Raw genomic sequence first — 22,779 nt, 5'->3', positions numbered from 1 at the left:
AAGATTTGTATGAATGTCTGGAGATGAAGAAGCTTTCTGCGTCAGTGTGAGGATGTAAAGAACGAGGCTGTGGAGCCATACTTCAAATTGAAGTGTTGAAGGATATACAGGAAGAACGTATTCAAGTTACTCTTTGAATATCTAAAACCGTCACCTATGATTCATAGATGCAATATTTTCCACATATATATTCTACACATTCAATAAGCAGGGGAGGATTTTGGAAGCCAAGGCTGTGCTATTAAACTGTTGAATTCAGGAAGCTCTCCTCAAGTAGAAAATAAAGCCTTGTGTTGTTGAATGCTGCTTGAATGCATTTAAACTAGCACAGTAGTGAGACACCCTTCACAGTAGTGGATCAGCAGCAGCTCCTCTCAGAACACTGAGTTCTCTGCTAACAAAGCCTTCAGACCTGCTCTTTCCCACCATGCAGCGCTCGGCTAGCAGTTAGCAGCGGCTAGCTACCACATTTGACCCTGTGTGCGCCTTGATGAGCTAGACATCCGGGCTGTGTGTATGGAAGATGGCGACACTTATCCTCCCTGGTGAATGGTTCAAAAACTGGGAAAAATCTGGGAAACACGAGTTGTGAGTACATTTGTGTTTCAACACCGTGTCAGGGGACTACAGGGACGAAACGGTTGCTGCTTTATGGTTTATAAAAATTGCGTATCAGGCAAAGAAGCTGGAGGCCAGTCTGTCAAGTGTCTGATCGGGCTAACATAAGCGGTAACGTTAGCAAGATAACTAAAACAGCTAAAGAGGCTATGCTAACCCTCACTGAGCTAACCGACGCTGCTGCTTAAAACCCCCCAAGAAAACCACACAGTTGGCATTTAGTAGTGAACACATTAGATTTACGCCGCTCGATAAAATGGATGCGCTCGTTAATTTTTTACCGGCTAACGTTAGCTACACGCTAGCAATCTGGCTAGCTTGCGCTCTCACTGGCCCCCTTCGTTAAATTGTAAACACGATGGCTAGCATAGCTAAGCTAGTTAGCATCCGTGTAGCTACCCTTGTGCTTTACTTGTTAGCTGGTAACTTGTAAAAAAATGTGCTAAAGTTCAAGCATGATTCCAAAGCTGTCTACCAACAGATAACCAACGAGCTGATAACGAAGAATCCATTTGTCCAGCGTTTTGTTAAGTTAACGGTCGCGATGATCAAGTGGAGGGAAACGATTAATCTTGACATAACGTTATAGAAAGTTAGCTGTAATGCTAGCTTCGTGGTTTATACGTGGTGCCTTGGTAAATGTTATATTACATTGGCGTGGATGCATGAAACTGTAATTGATAAATACAATGATTTAGTTGGATACATGTTCTCTCTAAATAATTAAAGTATTGCGGTTGATGAGAGGTTTATAACGTCCGGCTAACGCTATACGCTGTTAGCTAACGTTAACTGGAGCGAGATATTTCTGTTACCCACTGGTTACAGCTTTATTTCGACATGTCTCTGCGCGATAACCGCCATCAACTTTAATATCACAGTGTCAGATCTTCTAATCTTGACAGATGCACAGAAGCTGAACATCTGGAGTGAGTGTTGAGGACAGGCTGGTGCCGCTAGCTCTAGCACTGTTTAAAGGCAAATCGTCGCTGTAATACGATTGTGATTCATTTTCTTGAGCGCCATCATCACGTACATGCGGAGACACAATAGACTCATCCACAGTGCGAGCTGCTTGTTTGTGGTCGTTGGCCTTGCATGTGTAAGAAAGGCTTTCAGTGAGATGCACTAAGTCAAACTACTTAAACCATAGTCCTGTTCATCATGCTTGTACATCATCATCATCATCACTGTAGCTGATGACACCTTTACAGGAAAAATGCTTCAGATAGTTGCAACTTGTAAATGTGGCTCCCAATGAATAAGCTGATATGTGTTTAAATGCAGCATTTATTTTCAGTGTCCATCATGTTTCTGACTCTGGTACAGATCTCCCCTGTGCAGAGTGTAAAGCACCTCGTATATTTATCTTAGTCTCTGTGCAGAACTGAAATGAAGCTGTAATGTCCAGTCAACCCAGAAGCTACATGAAGTGTTAAATGAATGGTGATCTTTACACAAACGGCTTAATACATGATGAAAGAGCCAGCCCTGCAGACTTTCTATAACCTCAGGGATGCAATGGCATCTCTATGATAAGCTACAACTACAAGTGTAATTTCCTTGTGCTGAAAATCAAAGGTGTCACATTAATGTAAGGTAGCCACTATAATTCAGGCCAAATACTCCATTTTCATGCATGCATGGATCTGTCCATGCCTGCCGTCCATACTTCCTGCTTGTGAAGCAGTGGGATTAATCAGTCAGAGATGTGAAGTCGATTTAGTGCTGTATCTTTTTTTTTTAAAGTAGTGAAACATCATGTGAATGTCAACCATATTTATTTTGTCCTCGGGGTCCTGACAAGCATTCAGTTTGGCACTTTTGAGCATCTCTGACTCTCCACCAGATGTGTAGTAGCTCTCAAAGTGGGCCTTGCATGGTTAATGCTAAATTGCCCTTATCATGGCTGATTGAGGATATTTAATTAGCTTCATATTTAATGTGGTGAGGTGTGCTGGATTCAAAGTTTTAAGAGATGATGAGGTCACACAGTTTCTTATCATTCTGCCTTTCTCTTTCTCAATGCTACCTTTCCAAAAACCAGTTGAGCTGTCAGTGAGGACAACCATTATCTGTCAGTGTGGACACATCCCATGTTTCCGATTGTCTTATTTTATTTGGGATATTGTAGATAATGGTGTTGGCATAGTCTGAAATGTATTCGATCAAGATGTTACGAGAATCTTCAGTTTATTGCAACTTTTAAAGCCAGTGTTTACAGTGTTTTTTTGGGTGGGAATAAATGACAAAAGGTGTATATTGTATGTCAGATATGTCAAACAGAGGCAGTTATAGAGACATTGATTTTTATGTTGGTGCATGCTCACTGATCAGAAATGTCCCTCTTTATTTTATAGTGTACAACTCTGCAAAGAGCTTACAGAGAAAACAGATCATGGAAGTGAGGTTAGAGGTAAGTTCAATCATCTCATTTCTATTATACATTCATCTTTGTGTTTGTCCGTTAATGTATGTAAGCTTAGACAAATGCAGTTCTCATGAGCTTTGCGTAAATATTTTCCAGCACAGTATCCATTTTACAGAATCCTTTCTAATTCACCCACAATTTTGTAGTATCGTGGTTGATGAGACGTTAATAACGTCCAGCTAACACTATACGCTGTTAGCTAACATTCACTGGAGCGAGATATTTCTGTTACCCACCGGTTACAGCTTTATTTTGATATGTTTCTGCGCGATAACTGCCATCAACTTTAATATCACAGTGTCAGATCTTTTTCTGTTTGTGACTGATGGAATCCATTTCATTTTAATGCTTCAACTGTTGCATCCTTAAAAGAATTGTAAAATGTTCACAGCTACTAATCTGTCAGGCTTTTCTTGTTAGTTCAGTTTTAGATTAACTGTCCCATTTGTCTTGTCTGTTTACCCCTGCAGATATACAGGCCGCCTTATACGAACTCTGCTGGCAAGTTGTACAGGGGAACCTTAAGTTGGATCTTGTCGCCAGCGTCCTTGGGGACATGATGGTACAAGTGCTTTTTTAAATTTTTACTTGATAGCTAAACTTAAACAAGTATCTGTTCCTGTATATTACAAATACACACATCATTTATTTTGCTTTAGCCAAATACAAACAGCCATTGTTTTGTATTAGTTTGTGTTCATTCTGTTATTAAGGAGTCTGCACAGAAAATGCACTACCATTTTCCTGGCACTTAAAAGTTTGAGAATTTCTCTTATTTTATGGTCCTCTATTTTTCTTTCAGGAGCTCCGCGATGACATGCCATCAATTTTAGCAGATGTGTTCAGTATACTAGGTAAATCTTGGTTTTTAAAAATATAACTTATTAAAAGTAATTCTAATATGTGTGTTATGTAGTAGTTTTAGATTGATTTCCCACACTTAAAGACTAACTTTTTATTGTATTTTATACAGATTTAGAAACAGGTGCACTGGAAGAAAAAATCAAACGTGATCATTACACACAGTTGGTGGGAGCATGTTTGGTAAGAACTTTATCTTTGTAACCTAAAATTATGGCTTTTTTCTATGATCTTCAGGCTAAAAGTGAATAAAAAGCCTAAGAAATTGCCAAAATATGAGAGACTTAAATTATGATTTTTGTATTTTTAAATCTTGGACTTACTTTTCATCTTTTATGGTCTAAATGATAGTAACATTACCCAGATAATGTAAGCTGGTTAATGTTACCTCTAGAAAGGATGTTATGTTTACTCATATTTCTGTTTTTCCTGTTAAATAGAGTCCAGGTTAACAGTTATCCTTTTAATTGCCACATTTGCAGCTTAGTAATATACTGATTTCCATTGTCCTAGTGATACATATAAAATAATTTCAAGTACCCCTGTCTGTTGATGTCATAGATATATTATTGATCATTATACCTTGTCTGTAACAAACAAACAAAATAATTTACTTGTTCTTTTTTTTGTGAAGTTTTTTGTTCCAGAGGCTATCCTGAAAGAGAGACTGGATCCAGAAACCCTTGAATCTCTTGGACTTATAAAACAAGCCCTTCAGTTCAATCAGAAGATTGTAAAAATCAAAACTAAACTATTGTAAGTAGAGTGCACAGTTAAATAGAGATGTAGACAAAAATACAAGTGCAGGGCAAACTCATGCTTCATAGTACATATTCAATATTTGTTAAAACTTTTGCTTTCTTCTCAGTTACAAGCAACAGAAGTTTAACTTGCTAAGGGAGGAGAATGAGGGCTATGCCAAACTCATCACTGAGCTTGGCCAAGACCTTTCAGGGAACATCACCAGCCATCTTGTCCTGGAGAGCATCAAGTCCCTCATAGGTACCAAACTAATCTTTGTCAGGGTCACTGCTTTGAACATTTCCTTATGTGTTTGGCTTCAGTCTTGTGATGTGATACATTGAATTTGACTTGGTCACCTTTTATTGCCCACCTGCAGATTCAGCACTGACCCTGTGGTGCTGCTGTTAATTATACAATGCCTGGCCCCTGTATTTTATAGAAAGTCTGTCCTCATATACCTGCTTTTTTCCACTTGTGTTCTGTTGCCTGCTAAGCTCTTCTTTTTCTTCTTCCTTCAGGATGTTTCAACTTAGATCCTAATCGTGTTTTGGACATAATCCTTGAGGTTTACGAAAGTCGATCTGACCAAGATGAGTTCTTCTTGGCTCTCATTAAGTCCTACATGTGTGAGCCACTCACCCTTTGCCACATCCTGGGATTTAAGTTTAAATTCTACCAGGTAAGAACATTGAGTCTGGGTAATTAAACCTAGAATGGGTCTTGCAGTATAAACTAACCCAGAAACTAAATATATATTTATGCTCTAGCCTACTTTGTCACTTGTATTAGATTTTCTTCCGACTGTAACTGTATTTATTAAATATTTCGTTTCTTTCCTCAGGAGCCCAATGAGGAAACCCCCACGTCACTTTATCACATTGCTGCTGCTCTGCTTCACCACAACCTGATAGAGCTGGAAGATCTATATGTACATGTAAGGGAAAGTAGTTAAGACATGAAATGTCAAGATGTCAGTAAGAATAAGGGAATATTAATTCTGCAAACCTAAATTTAGAGATTCTAATCATTCCATAATAAATATGTTTACTGAATTATACTACCAGACTGTTGGGTCAAAGTATTTTTATCATCTATGTGAAATTTCTTGGGGTACCATTTGTTCCCAGTCTGAAATCTTGGCTTTTGTTGCCTCTCTGTCTTTCCAGCTTATGCCACTAGATGCCACCATCATAGAGGAACACAAACGAGATATCTCGGAGGCCAAGCAGATTGCTCGCAAGCTGGTCATGGTTGTGTTGCCCTCAGAGAAGAATGACGACAAAGAAAAGGAGAAAGAGAAAGATGAGGAGAAGAATGAGAAGGTATGAAATGTTGAGTTAGGTTCACATTTTTCTCCAAATTTTCTGAGATGCTGGTTTATTGTTTACCTCAGTTAACTACAGTATGTTTTCAGCCTTCCACACATGACAAGGAGATATAAATAGGAACAGCTTTAAAAATGTATCACGTTGGAGTGTGACTGCAGCTGTGCTCAGTATTTGTTGACGGCCGTGCTCTATCTGCCTTTTATCAAATGTCACTAAACTATGATTTATTAAATAATTTAACCCAGTTTCTACTCTTTTCTGTGCCCACAGCCACCTGATAACCAGAAGCTTGGTCTATTGGAAGCGCTGCTTAGAATTGGAGACTGGCAGCATGCCCAGAGTATTATGGACCAGATGCCTTCCTTCTATGCTACTTCTCACAAGGCCATTGCACTGGCTCTCTGCCAGCTTGTGCACCTGACTGTGGAACCTCTTTACAGAAGGTGCTGATTGTTTTCCCGCTTGATTGTTTCAATTACTGCCCACCATGTGTAGTCTGACCAGAAAAAGCATGCATGCCTTCAATTCCACAATTTGACCTGTTGATACTAGCATGTAAATTTGTTTTTAAATAAGTCTGGTACAAAACAAAGGTTCCGGCTCTGACGCATTGGTCTGTCGTTTACAGGGCTGGTGTCCCAAAAGGTGCAAAGGGATGTGTAATTCGTCCACTGAGGAACAAGCGGGCACCTCGGCCTGCAGAGAATTTTGAGGACCTACGCAGGGACACATTCAGCATGCTCTGCTACCTGGGCCCTCACCTCTCCCACGACCCCATCCTCTTCGCCAAGATAGTGCGTCTGGGCAAGGGCTTCATGAAAGAGGTACAAAACCGTAACCAGTTCATGACCCCACAATGTTTTCCCTAGGATTGTTTTCCCCATTTTACAGTGGCAGCCCACTGCTGAAAAATAAACGTAGGGGAAACCCTGTCCCATCTGCAGAACAGCCTAAATCTAAATCATTTCTTCTTCCCTTTGCTTCACAGTACCAAAGTGACAGCAAATCTGAGGTCAAAGATAAAATGGTAAATATAAAAATAGAATTTGATAATGCTGCTGTTGGTTAATATTTCAAAGAGTATACATTCTGTTCTTTTGCTTTCATGAATTGTCCAGTTTATTTTTTAATTTATTCATGTTATATTTTGTATTTTGCAGGACACTCTACTGAGTTGTTTCCTGAGCATTGCAGACCAGGTGCTACTCCCTTCGCTCTCCCTTATGGAGTGTAATGCTTGCATGTCTGAGGAACTGTGGGGCCTCTTCAAACTGTTTCCCTACCGGCACAGGTGAGATACTCTCACCCTCACTTCATGCAGCACTCTGTAATTGAATTGTTAAATAATAATCCCTTAGTTATGTGTGTCAGTTTGTTGCAGCTAATAATGCAGTTTCCTTAATTACTGAAAATATTAGCACATTGTTTTCTCATAGCGTGACACTTTTCCCAAGAAACTCATCTGGTCTGAATTTCCTTAATAAACAGATACGAGTCATTTAACAGCAAAATAATTAAGGTTACTTGAGTACAAAATGTACACTAGGTTTTTAAATCTAAAAATCTAAAATGACAAGTGGTATTTGAAAACATTCTACACAAATTTGCTACTTACTTGTTATGTTAGAGCTTATTGAATCTGGTTTTTTTTTGTTTAGTTTTTTGATTGACCCTTCTCAACTAAACTCATGAGGCACTCACCACAGTACCCAAATAATGGTTCACATTCATATGAATATTATGAATATATAGAATTTCACATAAAAAGTGACAGATCTAGTAGACATTCACCCTTCTGTTATCACACAGCCAGTATCACATTCTCAATAAACTTGTGTTTAATTGTGGTTTCTCTATTTATATTTCCTCAGGTATCGGTTATATGGACAATGGAAGAATGAGACGTATTCCAGTCATCCCCTCCTGGTTAAAGTCAAAGCGCAGACTGTGGAAAGGGCCAAATACATTATGAAGTAAGTCACTTTACCAAACCAGTCCATTGTTACTGTGCAATCACTGGTCTTTCTCGTCTTGCTGCTTTTCAGAGAAGCAGCTATTTCACCCTTCTCAATAAATTCCATAAAATGAGTAAAAATGTTTGACTGTTAATATAGTACAATACATTTTTTAAATCTTTTTTTATGACTTAAAGAGCTAAAACAAAGAACCTTTTTGTGGATAATTAAAAATATTATATTATGTTGCACATCTTGTATTTGGAAATGTAATAATCGTCCCTGAATGGAATGTACTACTTTCCACTGTAAAAACTTGCAGAGACGTGCGCTGTGAGGCTTGCAGAGGTGACAGTCTTTCCTTACTGCACTGTTTGCATCATCTTGTCTTTTTAATCAGCTGTTTCCTGTCTTGTGCTTTTTTTACCCCTCCACAGGCGGTTGACCAAAGAGAATGTGAAACAGTCTGGAAGGCAGATTGGCAAGCTGAGCCATAGCAATCCCACTATCCTCTTTGATTATGTAAGTCTATTTTGTTGTGGTTTAATTTATTTGACTTAAGTTTCATTTTGAATTTTGCCAACAAATTACAAAGACAAATTGATTCCAGATTTCTACAGTAGAAAATAAATAGCATTCAGCACCAATGCTATTTATGGCTCGCGCCATATACCAATTTTATTTTTCCCTCGCAATTGCTTGCACCTTTATGAATCTAAGTAAGAACCATTTGGTAAATGCTGGGTAAAGATGAGACTGTGTTCCTAATGCACTTACAAAATCAATAAATTGGTATAAATGAAATGTGTTTATCACATTTATCACATGTTTCTGTTTCAGTGATTCTTTTAACCTTGTATAATATAGAAGATGATCATTAAATACAGATTTGTTGAACATGCAGTAGTGGGAAGATAGTCCTGTAGCTTCCTCTGCATTTTTACACATCTCTGCCTCCTACTTCACCAATATTTTAAAACATGAGTTCCTTATATAACATTCACTACTTTGCATAAAGTTAAACATATACTACAAAGATGTCCTCAGCAGATGTGTTAGGTCACCTAGTGGAAATATGCGGGTGGCATCACATTCAGGTATAATCTACTGTAAATCCTCTATAGTTGATGATGATGACATATCCCCTTATCTGTTGTGTTGCAGATGCTGTCACAGATCCAGTGGTACGACAACCTCATTGTTCCAGTGGTGGACTCACTGAAATACCTCACATCCCTCAACTATGATGTCTTGGCCTGTATCCTACACTACCCAGTCTTTGTTCTGTATCCATGTGTGTGATGGAGGCAATGGGTGTCAGGTGTAAGTGGGTCGTTCTACTTAACTCTGTCTTCAGATTGCATAATCGAGGCTCTTGCCAATCCTGAGAAGGAGAAGATGAAGCATGACGACACTACCATCTCCTCGTGGCTTCAGAGTACGTCTTCACACCTCACTGGCCTTTTACTGTACACCAGTCACATCAGAAAAAGAGAGATGTTTGTGGATTTGTTTTAATGAGTATCATAATATTCATCTGTTCTTTTTATCCAAGGTCTGGCAAGTCTGTGTGGAGCTGTGTTCAGAAAATACCCAATTGAGTTGGCTGGCCTCCTTCAGTATGTCACCAATCAGCTGAAAGCAGGAAAGAGGTACATGACCCCTAATTATGTTAGAGAAACAACAAGGGATCACTGGTTTGCAGGATGTGCTGAATTCATGCACTACACCACTCTGGTTAACCTAGTCTCGAATTGTTAAATTGTACTCCATACATTATACAATGTATTTTGAAAAGCAGTAATGCTATAAAAATCAGTGTCATTCACTAATTAAAAAAAAAATATATGTCCCTCCTGCAGTTTTGACCTGCTCATCCTGAAAGAGGTGGTCCAGAAAATGGCTGGTATTGAGATCACAGATGAGATGACCTCCGAGCAGTTAGAGGCCATGACCGGAGGGGAACAACTCAAAGCAGAGGTATAAAGATTCAAGTACAGTTATTATTCCCTAATGTAGACCTGCGAGCCCAATCTGTATGATCCTGTACTGGTAATCAAACTCACCTCCACGTCATTGTGGATGTAATTTTTGTCAACAGGGCGGCTACTTTGGACAGATCAGGAACACAAAGAAGTCATCACAGCGTCTGAAGGATGCGCTACTGGACCATGAACTGGCCCTACCACTATGTCTGCTAATGGCCCAGCAACGAAATGGTGTGGTTTTCTTAGAAGGTGGAGAAAAACACCTTAAACTTGTTGGCCATCTCTATGACCAGGTATACACCTTCTCTTAATGTATGAATCTAACCAGTTTCTCGTTTTTAGCAGTTAAGTCAACAATATACTTACCAGTTCACATCTTACTTTCTAAATAAATCTGAAACATAATTATTTTAGTTTATTTTTGTTGCTCAGGAAATTCTTTGTCTTCCTGCAGTGTCATGACACATTGCTGCAGTTTGGTGGCTTTCTGGCCTCCAACCTCAGCACAGAGGATTACATCAAGCGGGTTCCCTCAATTGACATCCTTTGTAACCAGTTCCACACTCCACATGACGCTGCCTTCTTCTTGTCTCGGCCAATGTACGCCCATCAGATTTTGGTGAGTCGACTGCTCTTTCAGATTGTCAATGTATCACGTCATATTCCTGTTATTGGGGGAGATTCTAGTTTTAATCATTAACACAATGATCAGGTGTAGATTTTTTTTAAGATTATTTTCTGGAGGTTTGATCTATTTTAGACTGACCTATGTTGTTGGAAATTTGTTTTTGAAAGATACCATCGATAAATTGTATTTTGTGGAAAAGCCCTTTTCCCAAATCTACATTTATTTCTCACTAAGAAAACATTTATTTAACTAAATCCTTTCTACTCACAGTCAAAATATGATGAGCTGAAGAAAGTGGAGAAAGGCAACCGGCAGCAGCAGAAGGTACACAAATACGTGGCAGCCTGTGAACAGGTGATGACACCGGTGCACGAGGCTGTGGTGTCGCTTCATCCTTCCAGGGTGTGGGATGACCTCCGCCCTCAGTTTTATGCCACCTTCTGGTCCCTCACCATGTATGATCTGGCTGTGCCTCACGCCGCATATGAACGTGAGGTCAACAAACTCAAGGTCCAGATTAAAGCCATTGAAGATAATACAGAGATTGTGAGTAGCTGGTCCACAGATGTCAACATGTAATTCAAGGATTGGTGTTGTAGCAGTAGCAGCCTACGTGATGTAAGTGCTGCATAGGTGTCTGTATATATGTGGTGTAAATATTGCTGTGGTTTCCTTCTAACATAGCCCTTGAATAAGAGAAAGAAGGAGAAGGAACGCTGCACTGCCCTGCAGGAAAAACTGCAGGAGGAGGAGAAGAAGCAGCTGGAACACGTCCAAAGGGTTCTACACCGTCTCAAACTGGAGAAAGACAACTGGTTGTTTGCCAGTGAGTTTTCTAATGTTAATGCCTGTGACACTATTGATGCATCTTACACTGCGTGTGTTCATTCTTCCCTCCATCCATTTTAAGTGTGATTGATCCTTACAGCTAGAGTTTAGTTTCTCCCCAAGAAACCTACTAGAACTAGATCAATATTTCACAAGTAGATGTTTAATGCTCATGGCAGTAGTGTAGTTAAGGGGACATCCAGAAAAAGCTGTTTGAGACTTTACCATGATCACAGCATTAATATTGGAGATTAATCTAATGTTCCATAGTCTCTCTTACTATTACAACTTAAAATGCTTCCTGACAGAATCCACAAAGAATGAGACCATTACGAAGTTCCTGCAGCTCTGTTTGTTCCCACGCTGCATCTTCTCTTCCATTGACGCTGTGTACTGCGCCCGCTTTGTGGAGCTCGTCCACCAGCAGAAAACGCCAAACTTCTGCACCCTTCTCTGCTATGACAGGGTAAGACACTCAGAAACTACATACTGTACAAACTCTGACCTTTACGCACTTATGATGATGGCTTTTAATATCTTAACTGCAGTCTTCTTAAAGATATGAAGTGTTTTATGAGAAGAGGAATAAACATTTATAATGTGATTAATGGGGGGGATAATGTAGGCTTACATTTTGACCAAATCAGCAGAAATAGTAGCGACATTCAAAAAATACTAAAGAAGAAATTCAAGAGGTTCAACAACCACTCAAGTGCACCAACAATTTAAAGCTTGAAAGTAACATTTCACAACTGCTGGTTTTTAAGGCCACTGTTGTAAATCTCAATGTGAGAGACCACAATTAAGTGCAGCAGATTTTGACAAAAATCACACAGACTTTGTAGCTTTTTCAAACCACTACATTGTGTCACTCTGCAGGTGTTCTCTGCCATTATTTACACTGTGGCCAGCTGTACGGAGAATGAGTCTCACCGCTACGGCCGCTTCCTCTGCTGCATGCTGGAGACGGTGACCCGTTGGCACAGCGATCGTGCAATCTATGAGAAGGTATCCATTTCTACCTGCTCTACACATGCTCTATATATGTTGTGTTTGCAGATGTAAGATGTAAAGTGGTTATTTATGTCTTCTCTTATTGCGTGGTCATAGGATTGCGTGAATTTCCCTGGCTTCCTGACCATCTTCAGAGCCACAGGCTTTGATGGAGGGAACAAAGCAGATCAACTAGATTACGAGAACTTCAGGCATGTGGTGCACAAATGGCACTACATGCTGACTAAAGTGAGCTGCCTTTCCTCTTATATTGTTTTTCTCTTTAGTAGAGCCAAGTGGAAGTTGTGCACTTATCTATATTCACTCTGTTACTTAAGGCTTCGGTTCACTGCCTGGAGACGGGAGATTACACCCACATCCGTAACATTCTCATCGTGCTCACCAAGATCCTGCCCTGCTATCCCAAAGTCCTGAACCTGGGCCAAGCGCTCGAGTGTCGTGTACAGAAGATCTGCCTTGAGGAGAAGGACAAGAGGCCAGACCTCTATGCCTTAGCAATGGGGTAACACAGCGTTGTGTGATGCTCAGCTCTCCATGGAGCATACAGTCACTTATTTTTGTGAAATGTCATAATAACAGGGAAGCATGGGAGATTAAAAAGTGTGCTAATTTCTGGGACAATATATCATCCAAATATTTTCGATAATGCACCAAGTTTCCTTGCACAGTTACACCTCTCAAAGCAGAATTGGTATTGTACAATTCAATATCCTTAACTGAATCAATATTGAATCAACTTGAATCTGAATCAATTAATGATAAACAGTAATTTAATATGGCCCTTGAAGGATGATATGAAAAAACCTTCCCCACCCCTGATTTAGATCATCAGTACAAAATGTTTTTAGCTCTGGTCTGCATATAGGGGAAGATAAACAAGAGATTTCTCCTATTTTATGTCCTCTAAATCAAACATAACTTAGATTTATGAAAACCCTCAGGGATGAATTACATCTGTCCTTAGGCATGGACACTCATATATGTTGATCAGTATTTACGTGTTCTTTATAGCTGCCTATACTGGGGTTTGTGTTTAGCTCTCAAGTACCTTTGTTTTCTTCTCCCTCTGAAAGTCTTTTAATACCGTGTGACAATCAATTACTTTGTAGGTTTTTGTTTCTGCCTTGTGCAAACCCTTTATGCGTCTTACAGTTATTCAGGTCGGTTGAAATGCCAGAAGGTACACATGGTCCCTGAGAATGAGTTTCATCACAAGGAGCAGCCAGCACGCAGTGTCACCCCTGCCAGTCAACAGAATGGCCCCGGCAGCACAGGCAAGCCCACCGGCAGCACAAACAAGACAGACGAGGGAGCATCGGAGGATGGTGGTGAGTGATGAAACATGACTGATTCAAATGCAGTGCTTCTAGTTAAATCTGGTTTTAAGATTGCACTACTAAGTTATTCTGTTTCAAATATGTCTGCAACTAAATTCTAGATAATTGGTTGATAGTCATAAAAGTTAAACATTGGGATCCTTTTAGTTTGCATCAGCATGTAAAGTGTATGTTGTTGTTAGCATTTGCTTTTATTGGAACATTGCTACAAACTCAAACAAGCACATCAGTACTATTCATAAATCCTGGGCTCATACAGTTCTTGGTTTGTTTTAATGCAGATCGGGGAAAGGATAAATCTCAGGGGACAACAAAGCCAGTGAACAAAGCCAACAGTGCAGCGGCCAAAGTGACCACCAGCAACGGAAATGGTGCCATCATCAGGTAGGTCTATCAAGAGCTGCTATGATACTTATTTACAAAGTCAAAGCTATTATTCTTTTTTACGATCAGTAGAATCTTGTATGAAATAATTTTTAAAATGGAAAATTTCAATCCTTTTGCAGCACCAAAGCCGTAAAAGAGCGGGATGACAAAGAGAAGAGCGGGAAAGAGAAAAAAGAGAAAAAGGAGAAGACACCGGGCAGCACTCCTGAGACAAAAGCGGAGAACCGTCGGGAGAAGCAGAGAGACGAGAGAGCGGGAAAAGAGGATCGGGTGGCACGTGAGGGTAAGGAGAAGACCCCCAAGGCTGACAGGGAGAAAGTGAAGGTCGAGGAGAAGAGCAGCAAAGACGACAAGGCCAAAGCCGGCAACGGGGAGCCCATCGAGTCGTCCAGGGAGCGCGACGCCATCAAGGAGTCCAAGAGCAAGGAGAAGGGAGACAGAAGTGCTGTGGCGGGGTCCCTCAAGTCACCAGGACTCAGATCAGAATCGGCCGAGTCTGAGAGGGGTAAGCATCATCTCTGGTTGTCTGTTATTCAGCTTTGTTCTCTGCACAGCTCATAAAATACAGTATACACTTATTCACCACATATGTATCAGATTTTACAGTATTGGATCACATTGATCTAGTTAGGTGCTGGATGTGGTTATTTCAACACATTTAATTTAATACACCATTTCAAGAAAATGGTTACAGGAAGTTGTTTTTCTGACAGAATTATTTTTCCCACAACTTTTTCTGTCATTGTAGAAAAGATGGATGCAAAGTGGCTGAGTGTGCTGCTCACAAATTCGCTCTTCTTGTTTTCACAGATCACAAAAGACGAAAGCTCGACACTCACTCTTCTCCATCCCACTCCTCGTCTGTTAAGGTTAGTATGGCTTGAGGAAGGCTGTGCCCGTTTCTTCTCTATCTGCCGGAGCGTTCCCTGCCGTTGCAAATTCCAGCAGCCCTGAAGATCACCAAGGAGAGTTGTCGTACATGCAGGCGTGGCCCCTGGAAATCCTGGCCAAATCCAATGGATTTGGAAATCATTCCATGGACATCAGCATAATATTTTGCAGAATTGGGAGAAAACCCCTCAAAGACTTAGCCAAAAGAATATTGTAAATATTGAGTATTTTCATATTGAAATATTTATCTATTTTCGTATTTATGAAAGCAGTCAGTGTGCCTTGGGAAGAAATTTTTTAAGCACTTCTATATACCTTGTGGATTTTTTGCTTTTTTGAGAATAATATTCACCTGAAGTTAAATGGCTTACCCAATCAAGAGCTTTACGCCTGTTCCAATGGCGACGTTTTTTTTTAAACATCAAGAGAAGCGTTCTACCACTTCAAATGGCGCCCCAAGATTTTTCCCCATTTTTGCGAGCTGAGAAGAAACCCTGGTTAAAGTGATGTTATTTCGTTTGGTCCCCGACGTGCCTGGATCCAGCGGAGAGTCGAATGGCATCCAGCAGAAGTGCCTGTCTGCTCCGGCTGAGTCATCGGTCCCTCTTCTATCTACGTTCGTTAAAACAACCTGCATGCAGTCCTACGTCAGATGATGCGTGTCCAGTCTGTCCTGCCGGCCTCTACAATGCTATCACCACAGCTACCGACCATCGGCATCAGTCGTACTACCTCCTGGCAAGCATTCAGTGGAAAATCAGAGCCACCAGCAACCCGAGATCAACGGAGAAAATGAATGTCACAGTTTTGAATGAGCCAAAAATGCAGAGGAAAATAAGCCTGCCACTACAAAGAGAGGGAAAGAATGGGCGAAGCCTGAATCGTCTGGAGCATTGCCCACACCACTGGAAGCTTGTGATAGGTCTTAATTTTACCCTTCGCCAGAGAAATAGGCTCCATGTGTCTTATCCATTCCTCAACTGTAAGTGACAGCAACAGTTACCTATGTAGGGATGCAGTCAAGCACATAAGAACTGAGTGATTTGTCTTACACACACAGGCAGACAAACATCCATTATATACAGAACTTGCACTTTAGATGTATTGAATACCAGCTGCACTGTAGAACCTTTATATTATGCTGCCTGAAATTGCAGACATGTCTGTAGTAATATGACATAGCCGTTATTTCATATATGCTCAGGGTCTTTCTATTTCAAGTATTGACATTCCAGATGTTGAGCCTATGACCTCTCGTATGTAATAACCTTGTCAAAGCCTTAGTCCTTGAAGGTCAGAGGTCAAGGGCGAAGTATGCTGTTGGTCCGGCCTGCCCCGACTCCCCAATTCCCCCACCCCTTCTTCCAACTCTCTACTGCTGTCTGACAACCTCCTCCCAACCCCACCCCCTCCCAGCTCATCTGTCATCTCCATTCATCCCTACAGGACAATAGCAACGAACCCAAGGAGTCCACATCCAAGGTTTGGACAAACTCTGCTACTCGCACCTTTTCTCACTTTGTCTGTTTTCCTTTGTTCAGGTGAAAGAGTCTGAACTCATGTGTATTCTCACACTGTATTGACTCATGTCATGTCATGATTCAAGTCCATTTGGAGGCAGCAGAATAAGCTGAAAACTTTATATCTGACATATTAAGTAGTTAAGGTAAACAGTTGCCTGTGCATCCAGCAGACACACAGCGATTCACATGGAATCATGTTTCTGACAAACGTAAGGCTAATTTTGAGTGTCTGTTTTGATTCCCCCCCAGTTCATTATCTGTAAGATGCTCCACTGTGTTCACCAGCTAGTCCATACCTTTGTCTGCTGTTTGATGCTGTTCAGGTAGTGTACAGTAACAGTCTTTCTGTGGCTGGAAACCAGGTTGATACGAGTGGCGTTGTGGGATGTAAAAAAGAAAAATAGCACGTTAAAATAGAATAAAAGGCTCCATAATCCTGAGGAGCACTGCAGCCGTGTGATGATTCTCTGGACGTCACTATGAATGACCCTGTTTTCACAATATGCAGTAATTCAATCTTTTGTTAGAATAAATAATTTTGCTGCATTGAGGTTTTCAATTTAAGCTGTTCAATACTTTATAGTAATAACAGTCACTCGAAAACACTTACCCGCTCTGTTCTCTTACTGCACAAGAGAATCATATTAACAATTGCTCACTTCAGGAATTAAATTTCATTGTCGACAACAAAAATCATTACAGCCACTTTGGACCCAAATTGAATCTGAGGAACACACAAAAGGTTTAAAATAAACACTAAAGTCATAGGTCTCTCCAGCTTTTGTTTGTCTCTACATTGAGTCACTATGATGATAATTTGGGTTTAAGACACCAAAGAAAAGTAAAATAAACCCCAATTAACTGATCTAATTTCATTAGTTTCTTTAATTTCTTTTTAATTTTCTCTTCAAGCTAATATCAAGTAGATGCATCATTTGTAACCTTGTATCTGTCTTTCTATCATCGCATTTTACTGGTGATCAGTTTCATTTTTTTGTACTGTTTTGGTGAGACTTAAGAGGGTAACTAAAATGTACAATGTCTTGCACTGAATTCTTTCTGTTATGAAAACCATCTGTTTGACACATCACTTATTGGCACATCAACATTTGCAGAAAGATGTTTGTAAACCCTGCATGATGGCACCTCATGTTTAGTCCCCCTGTTTAATATTTAAAAGCAGTATACAAACATTTAATAAATGGTCTAGAACACTCTTAACTAATTAACTAACTAAAGTATTACCTTGACACGTCTTATTTCCTCTTATTTTCAACTTGAGCCATAATTTGTAGTTTCTGCTTAACACTTAGTGATATTACCAATTTTCTTGTCCTGCTTCCACTGGGAGCTAAGATTGATGGAATTTAATCAAAACAATTTATTTAATTTATTTGGAGACATGGGACAGCAGTGAGCACTCATGCTTTAGAAGCTTTTTCGAATTGTACAGTTTATTTATTCTGGTTTTAGAGCAGTGCTTCCTATGACAAAAATATATGTAGAATCCACACTGTTTTAATCAATAAACTGACTAATGTCAGCTCGATTACTACTTGTTACAAGACTCCATGGTTCATCAACAGCGATACTTTAACAATGGCATTTGTACAACTTCCCTTTTAGTCCCACTAATGAATATAGATTTATGGATACAATTATGAGGCATTGTGGGATTGTCGTGGGGATTGTAAGGAAATAACCAAGAAATATTTCAGTTTGTTGTCCATCCTTGTTTTTGTAACTTGTATTTGTGTTATTGTAACACAGTAACATAATATTAAGAATAGTAACATTCCATGTATAAACACTTCCTGACAACATTAAAATATTGTCTGTTTGTTCTGTTCATATATAAATGTCTTTGCAGCATCACATCAACTACAATTCAGTAGCCCGGTCCAAGAGCAGAGAGAGGGAGACGGAGAAGAAAGACTCAGAGAACGCACAAGGCCGATCCAAAGAGAAAAAGGAAGAAAAGGATCGGAAAGACAGGAAACGAGTCAGTATTTTACAAGACCACTGCACTTTGTCAAATGGGTTTTTTGAAAAGGTCCTTGTGAATTTATAGAAACCTACTGCCAGCAGTCTTCTATGTACACTTTGTCCTAAAGTCAGCCAGTTTGTGGTATAATGCTGAAGAGAATGGTCCGGATGTGTTGTTAACATGTGGTATGTCATGTTTCTTCTAGGACCATACTGTCAATGACCACGAAACAAACCAAGAAACCAAACGTAGAAAGGACGAGAATGGAACCAGTAAGTTTGATCTCAAGCAAATCTGACGTAGCCGTTAACCCAGTATTGTAAGCACAAAGTGCAATGACAAAATCTTTTCCTCCCAGATTCCTCCAAAAACAGAAAGAGCACAAGTCCCTCGTGTGACTCGCCGCTTTCAGCTGAAAAAGAGAAGAGCAAAAGATCCAAATCTTCCAGCAAAGAGAAGGCGGAATCTGGAAAACCTGAGCGAACGTCCTCCGGAGGCAAAAAGGTCAGCTCAGCTCGTCACTCTGTACCACTGCCACACACTCCCCTGGTCTGTTTGATGAAATGTAGCAAACGTTAACCTTTACTTCATGAACTTTTAATACTCTCACCCCTCTTCCAAAGAGCTCTGACATTTCTACTTAATCAGAATATATTCATTGATTCACCAATAGACTGAGACATTAATATTGTTAAATAATCCAATCTTATTACCAACATGTTTCAATTCACACTGTTTCTGTTCATGTGCTCCAGGAGTCCAGACACGACAAAGAGAAATCTGAGAAGAAAGAAAAGAGGGACAGCAGTGGAGGAAAGGAAGAGAAAAAGCAATATCCTTAAACATAGAGGAACACCTCAATCAAAATTCTGGTTTATTTGTAGTTTCAAGTGTGAATATTTTAATATTAAAAGTTGCTGAATATTTTTCGCATGTTTGGTCATCGCAGGCTGAGTGAGCTTGTTTTGAAAACGTTCTTATGTATCATTGTTTGAAAGTGTTCAGTAACGTTCAGCTGCTCACAGTACTTAATAGTTTGCATTATGAGACTATTACTTCCATGTTCATCTGTTTTATGTCACTGAACACACTCAGATGAAATAACTAAGCGTGCTTAAGACACCATTTTACATGTTGCAAATAAGACCTCCCATCTAAAACAGTCTCGGAGCCCATCGGCTATCGTGTGATGTCAAATTAGCGTCAGGGGACGACGGCAAATATTTTGGGGCTTCAGGTGTCTTCAGCTGTTCCCTGAGCCAAGACTCCATCTTCGGTTTGTCGAACACTGTTTAGAATGTGTTTTGTAGGTGTTTTAGGTCCGGTCGGCATTTTTGCTACTCTCTATTAACAGCTATGTGAATGTTGATAAATGAAAAAGCAGATAGCTGATGTTCTTCGGTCCGTGTGTTCCGCCTCGGTTGCTCTCCACACGGACAGTTTAATTGCTGGCAAACAAATCCTGCTCAAATGTGATTGGTCAGACATGAAACAGAAACCAGAAGACTCCAAATTCTTGTCCCCCGCCTACAGATTCTGCATATTCCCAGTCAGAATCTGTTTATAGAGATTCAAATGAATTTGATTGTCGAATTTGAGCATTCAGCTGCTCATTTCTGTCTTCAACAACCACCATTTTAGAAAGCCCCTCTGTTTCTAATTTTGTCGTTTCCTGTAATGGAAAAGTTCCTGATAGACATCACAAGTTTATTGGTTCACACCCTTCTGATACGCAGTCTGAAAAGAGAAGTATCCTGGAAGCTGAAAGACTCGACTGTTTTATGCCAAAATATATTTTTTCAATAATTCAGCAGTTGTCAGCATTTCAGTCTTGGATTATTTCACATTTTACCTTAACAATCACACTCATAAATCCTCTGACAAGCACAGATAATGTGCACTAATCAGTGAAGGTAAGATGCATTCAGATTCTTGGCAAACAGCTCTTAAAAGGACGATGTATTCTCAGTGTTTGATGCACTTTCTCTCTCTGATCCGCAGCAGAACTGGAGAAGCTGTGCTTTTATCTGCTCCGCCACCTGTACCATGTTGTTAACTCGTACTCTCATTCTCTGCCTGTGTTGTTTTTTCTGTAAACTCCCCTCCCGGGTGTCGCTAGCTGTAGTTATTTCAACTCCACTTGTTATTTTTCCACTTATACCGTGAATCTGCTGCAATATGTATTTTTCTTTTTTTCGTATTCAGTATGGGCACAATGTGCTGCTCTTCACTATGTCATTGTTATTCTAATTGGAACAAGTGGTTACTGTACGAATTGTCTGGAAGGATCTGGTCATGATTCAAAAATCTTATGCTTGAACATTTGTATTTTTTGTACGTTGTCAGGCTTTGCTTTTTGCTCGTTTTATTGGAGTTAACATGCTTTCCATACTCACTTACCTCATATCCTTTTTGAGATAATTAGATACTTATATTTATTTATCTCCACCTTTTAATCCGAGTAAGACAGTAGGCACAAGTGATAAATTCTACAAAGGACCAGTTTGTATATTATGTACAATAATAAAGAGGGTAACATGAAATTCACATCATGTTATTTCTTTTTTTCCTTTTTTTTTTGATGTCCCTTTCAGTCCTTTTGTGATTTTGTGTTAATCAGGTTTTTACATAATTTATAAAAATGCCTGTTCAACCTTCAAATGTAGAATTGTAAAAAAAAAATCTGACAAAAAACGACACTCTGTACTCCAAACTCAACTGTTTAAAATGACTTTTGGAGATTTTATCTGCTGTACTCAATGAGTGTAAGCGTTTTTTTAAAAAACAAAAACCAATAAATAATAGTTTTCCTAGTGTGTCACTTTCATATCGTCTCTTACCTTCATTTCCTTCTTCACAAACAGGAAACTTATAAAACAGAGTAAGTCACTCAGCGGCTGTAGAGACAGATTTTTACTGGTTGTACCTCAGATACGGTTGAATGATAGAAATACATTTAGATGAGTCCAGTGTCACTCAACCAGAACATCTGTATTTTCTACATCAAGTGTACATCTAAAGTCATCTCTGTTTACTCTGTTATTAGGTCCAGCTCCTTGTCACATGCTAAATGATGCAGCAGTAACACTGTATTTAATGAGCTCTTAAATCAACTAAAAAGGAAGTGATCTATTAAGTCACAGGAATGTTTCTGGGCTTGTTGAATAAACAATTTTAGTCAATGACCTGTACTTAAACTTAACATGTATATGTATATTTTGTTTATAGCCTAGCATTTTATTTATCAAGTATATACGGTCAAGTTTCTTATGATAGTTTTATTTGAGTTTAAATGGATCTGTCGTTTTTTCCAGTTGAAACTCAAATAACTGTCTCCCCTGCAGTTATACCAGATAAAGTTCTTTCTGTCAAATGTTTTCTCAAATGACTATAAGATTCACACTTAGTTTGTGTTTCTCCATTGAAGGGAAAAAAGACGTGAGCACACAAGATGAATATAAACCTGCTTTTATTAAGGAAATGTAATAAAATCCTTTGTACATGTCCTCTCCACAGAGGTTCATTGTGTCCATACATGCAACTCTCATGGCTGAGGTACTGTTACAAATGAACTGGAGAAACTAAAAACCAAAGGGGATCTAATGTCGTCAGCGGACGATAAACCAGGGTCTGTTCTGGAGTTTGCACTTTGGCAAAAAACTTATCACCAAATTCACATGCACTTTATCTGGGAGGAAAAAGGATGAGAAAGTCTGAGATACTAAACAAATGTAGGCGAACATGGTTTGTAGCCTTTTTCTGTCATTTTTTTCCCCCTTCAGTTTTATAAAAAGTTCACTTATACAAATAGACAAATGTTTCATTCATAGCTCTCTCCTCAATGTACAGTACACCAGCTCAGCCTCTGCATTATGCACGGAAGCGGACAGCTCATCACAACCAAAGAAGCCATGGTGTGTTATCGTTGACCAGAAAGATCCACAGCTGCAGACACTGCATTTACACAAGAGCAGCTTCTAAGTGTGTACAAAGTGTAAACCATAAGCCCAGTGAAACCATTTTGAATATGCTCTTACATGAAAAGGGGGTCAGCCACCTACGTCTAAAGGATTTTCTTATTCTTCTGAATTTAAAAGTATGGCACAAGTGATTAAAAGCCGACCTCATGTCAATAAAAAACCGTCCCGTTGCAAAAGTGTGGCAGTTAAAACAAATCTCAGCAAGTTGATTTAAAACAAGCATCTAAGTGAAAACAGAGTCAGTTGTACGTTCAGGCTTCCACAGTAACACCACCTAAG

At 39.5% G+C, this 22,779-nt stretch overlaps 1 protein-coding gene across 2 annotated transcripts; it reads left to right on the top strand.

Annotated features, from left to right (window-relative positions):
* The first annotated feature begins 361 nt into the window (after positions 1 to 361).
* thoc2 (THO complex 2) lies at positions 362 to 21,347 on the top strand. 2 transcript variants are annotated; one of them, XM_020085721.2, is made up of 39 exons: positions 362 to 588; positions 2,979 to 3,034; positions 3,520 to 3,611; positions 3,852 to 3,903; positions 4,023 to 4,093; positions 4,545 to 4,666; positions 4,779 to 4,912; positions 5,173 to 5,333; positions 5,496 to 5,588; positions 5,821 to 5,976; positions 6,253 to 6,425; positions 6,611 to 6,806; positions 6,971 to 7,009; positions 7,143 to 7,273; positions 7,854 to 7,955; positions 8,375 to 8,459; positions 9,102 to 9,195; positions 9,295 to 9,375; positions 9,493 to 9,589; positions 9,800 to 9,917; positions 10,039 to 10,218; positions 10,380 to 10,544; positions 10,824 to 11,099; positions 11,238 to 11,379; positions 11,690 to 11,847; positions 12,261 to 12,389; positions 12,492 to 12,623; positions 12,713 to 12,897; positions 13,548 to 13,723; positions 14,014 to 14,116; positions 14,239 to 14,624; positions 14,930 to 14,988; positions 16,457 to 16,492; positions 18,404 to 18,535; positions 18,726 to 18,792; positions 18,879 to 19,024; positions 19,276 to 19,352; positions 20,387 to 20,433; positions 20,525 to 21,347. In XM_020085721.2, exons 1-38 carry the CDS (start codon positions 524 to 526, stop codon positions 20,412 to 20,414), a joined length of 4,695 nt encoding a protein of 1,564 aa, XP_019941280.1. In that variant the 5' UTR covers positions 362 to 523; the 3' UTR covers positions 20,415 to 20,433; positions 20,525 to 21,347. The 2 variants fall into 2 exon arrangements, with proteins under 2 accessions (XP_019941280.1, XP_019941279.1); XM_020085720.2 differs by having other exon boundaries at positions 20,522 to 21,347.
* The last annotated feature ends 1,432 nt before the right edge of the window (positions 21,348 to 22,779 follow it).

Source organism: Paralichthys olivaceus, chromosome 15 (genome assembly GCF_024713975.1).
Source record: "Paralichthys olivaceus isolate ysfri-2021 chromosome 15, ASM2471397v2, whole genome shotgun sequence".
Lineage (NCBI taxonomy): Eukaryota > Metazoa > Chordata > Actinopteri > Pleuronectiformes > Paralichthyidae > Paralichthys > Paralichthys olivaceus.
The sequence above is the reverse complement of the archived record's forward strand: the minus strand, read 5'-3'. Positions and strand labels throughout refer to the sequence as shown.

Excerpts from the sequence above, each read along its gene's own strand:
- thoc2 (XM_020085721.2), top strand. The coding sequence starts at position 524 with ATGGCGACACTTATCCTCCCTGGTGAATGGTTCAAAAACTGGGAAAAA. Across the intron at positions 3,904-4,022 it reads AGATGTGTTCAGTATACTAG|ATTTAGAAACAGGTGCACTG; the intron begins GTAAATCTTGGT and ends TATTTTATACAG. Across the intron at positions 4,094-4,544 it reads AGTTGGTGGGAGCATGTTTG|TTTTTTGTTCCAGAGGCTAT; the intron begins GTAAGAACTTTA and ends TTTTTTGTGAAG.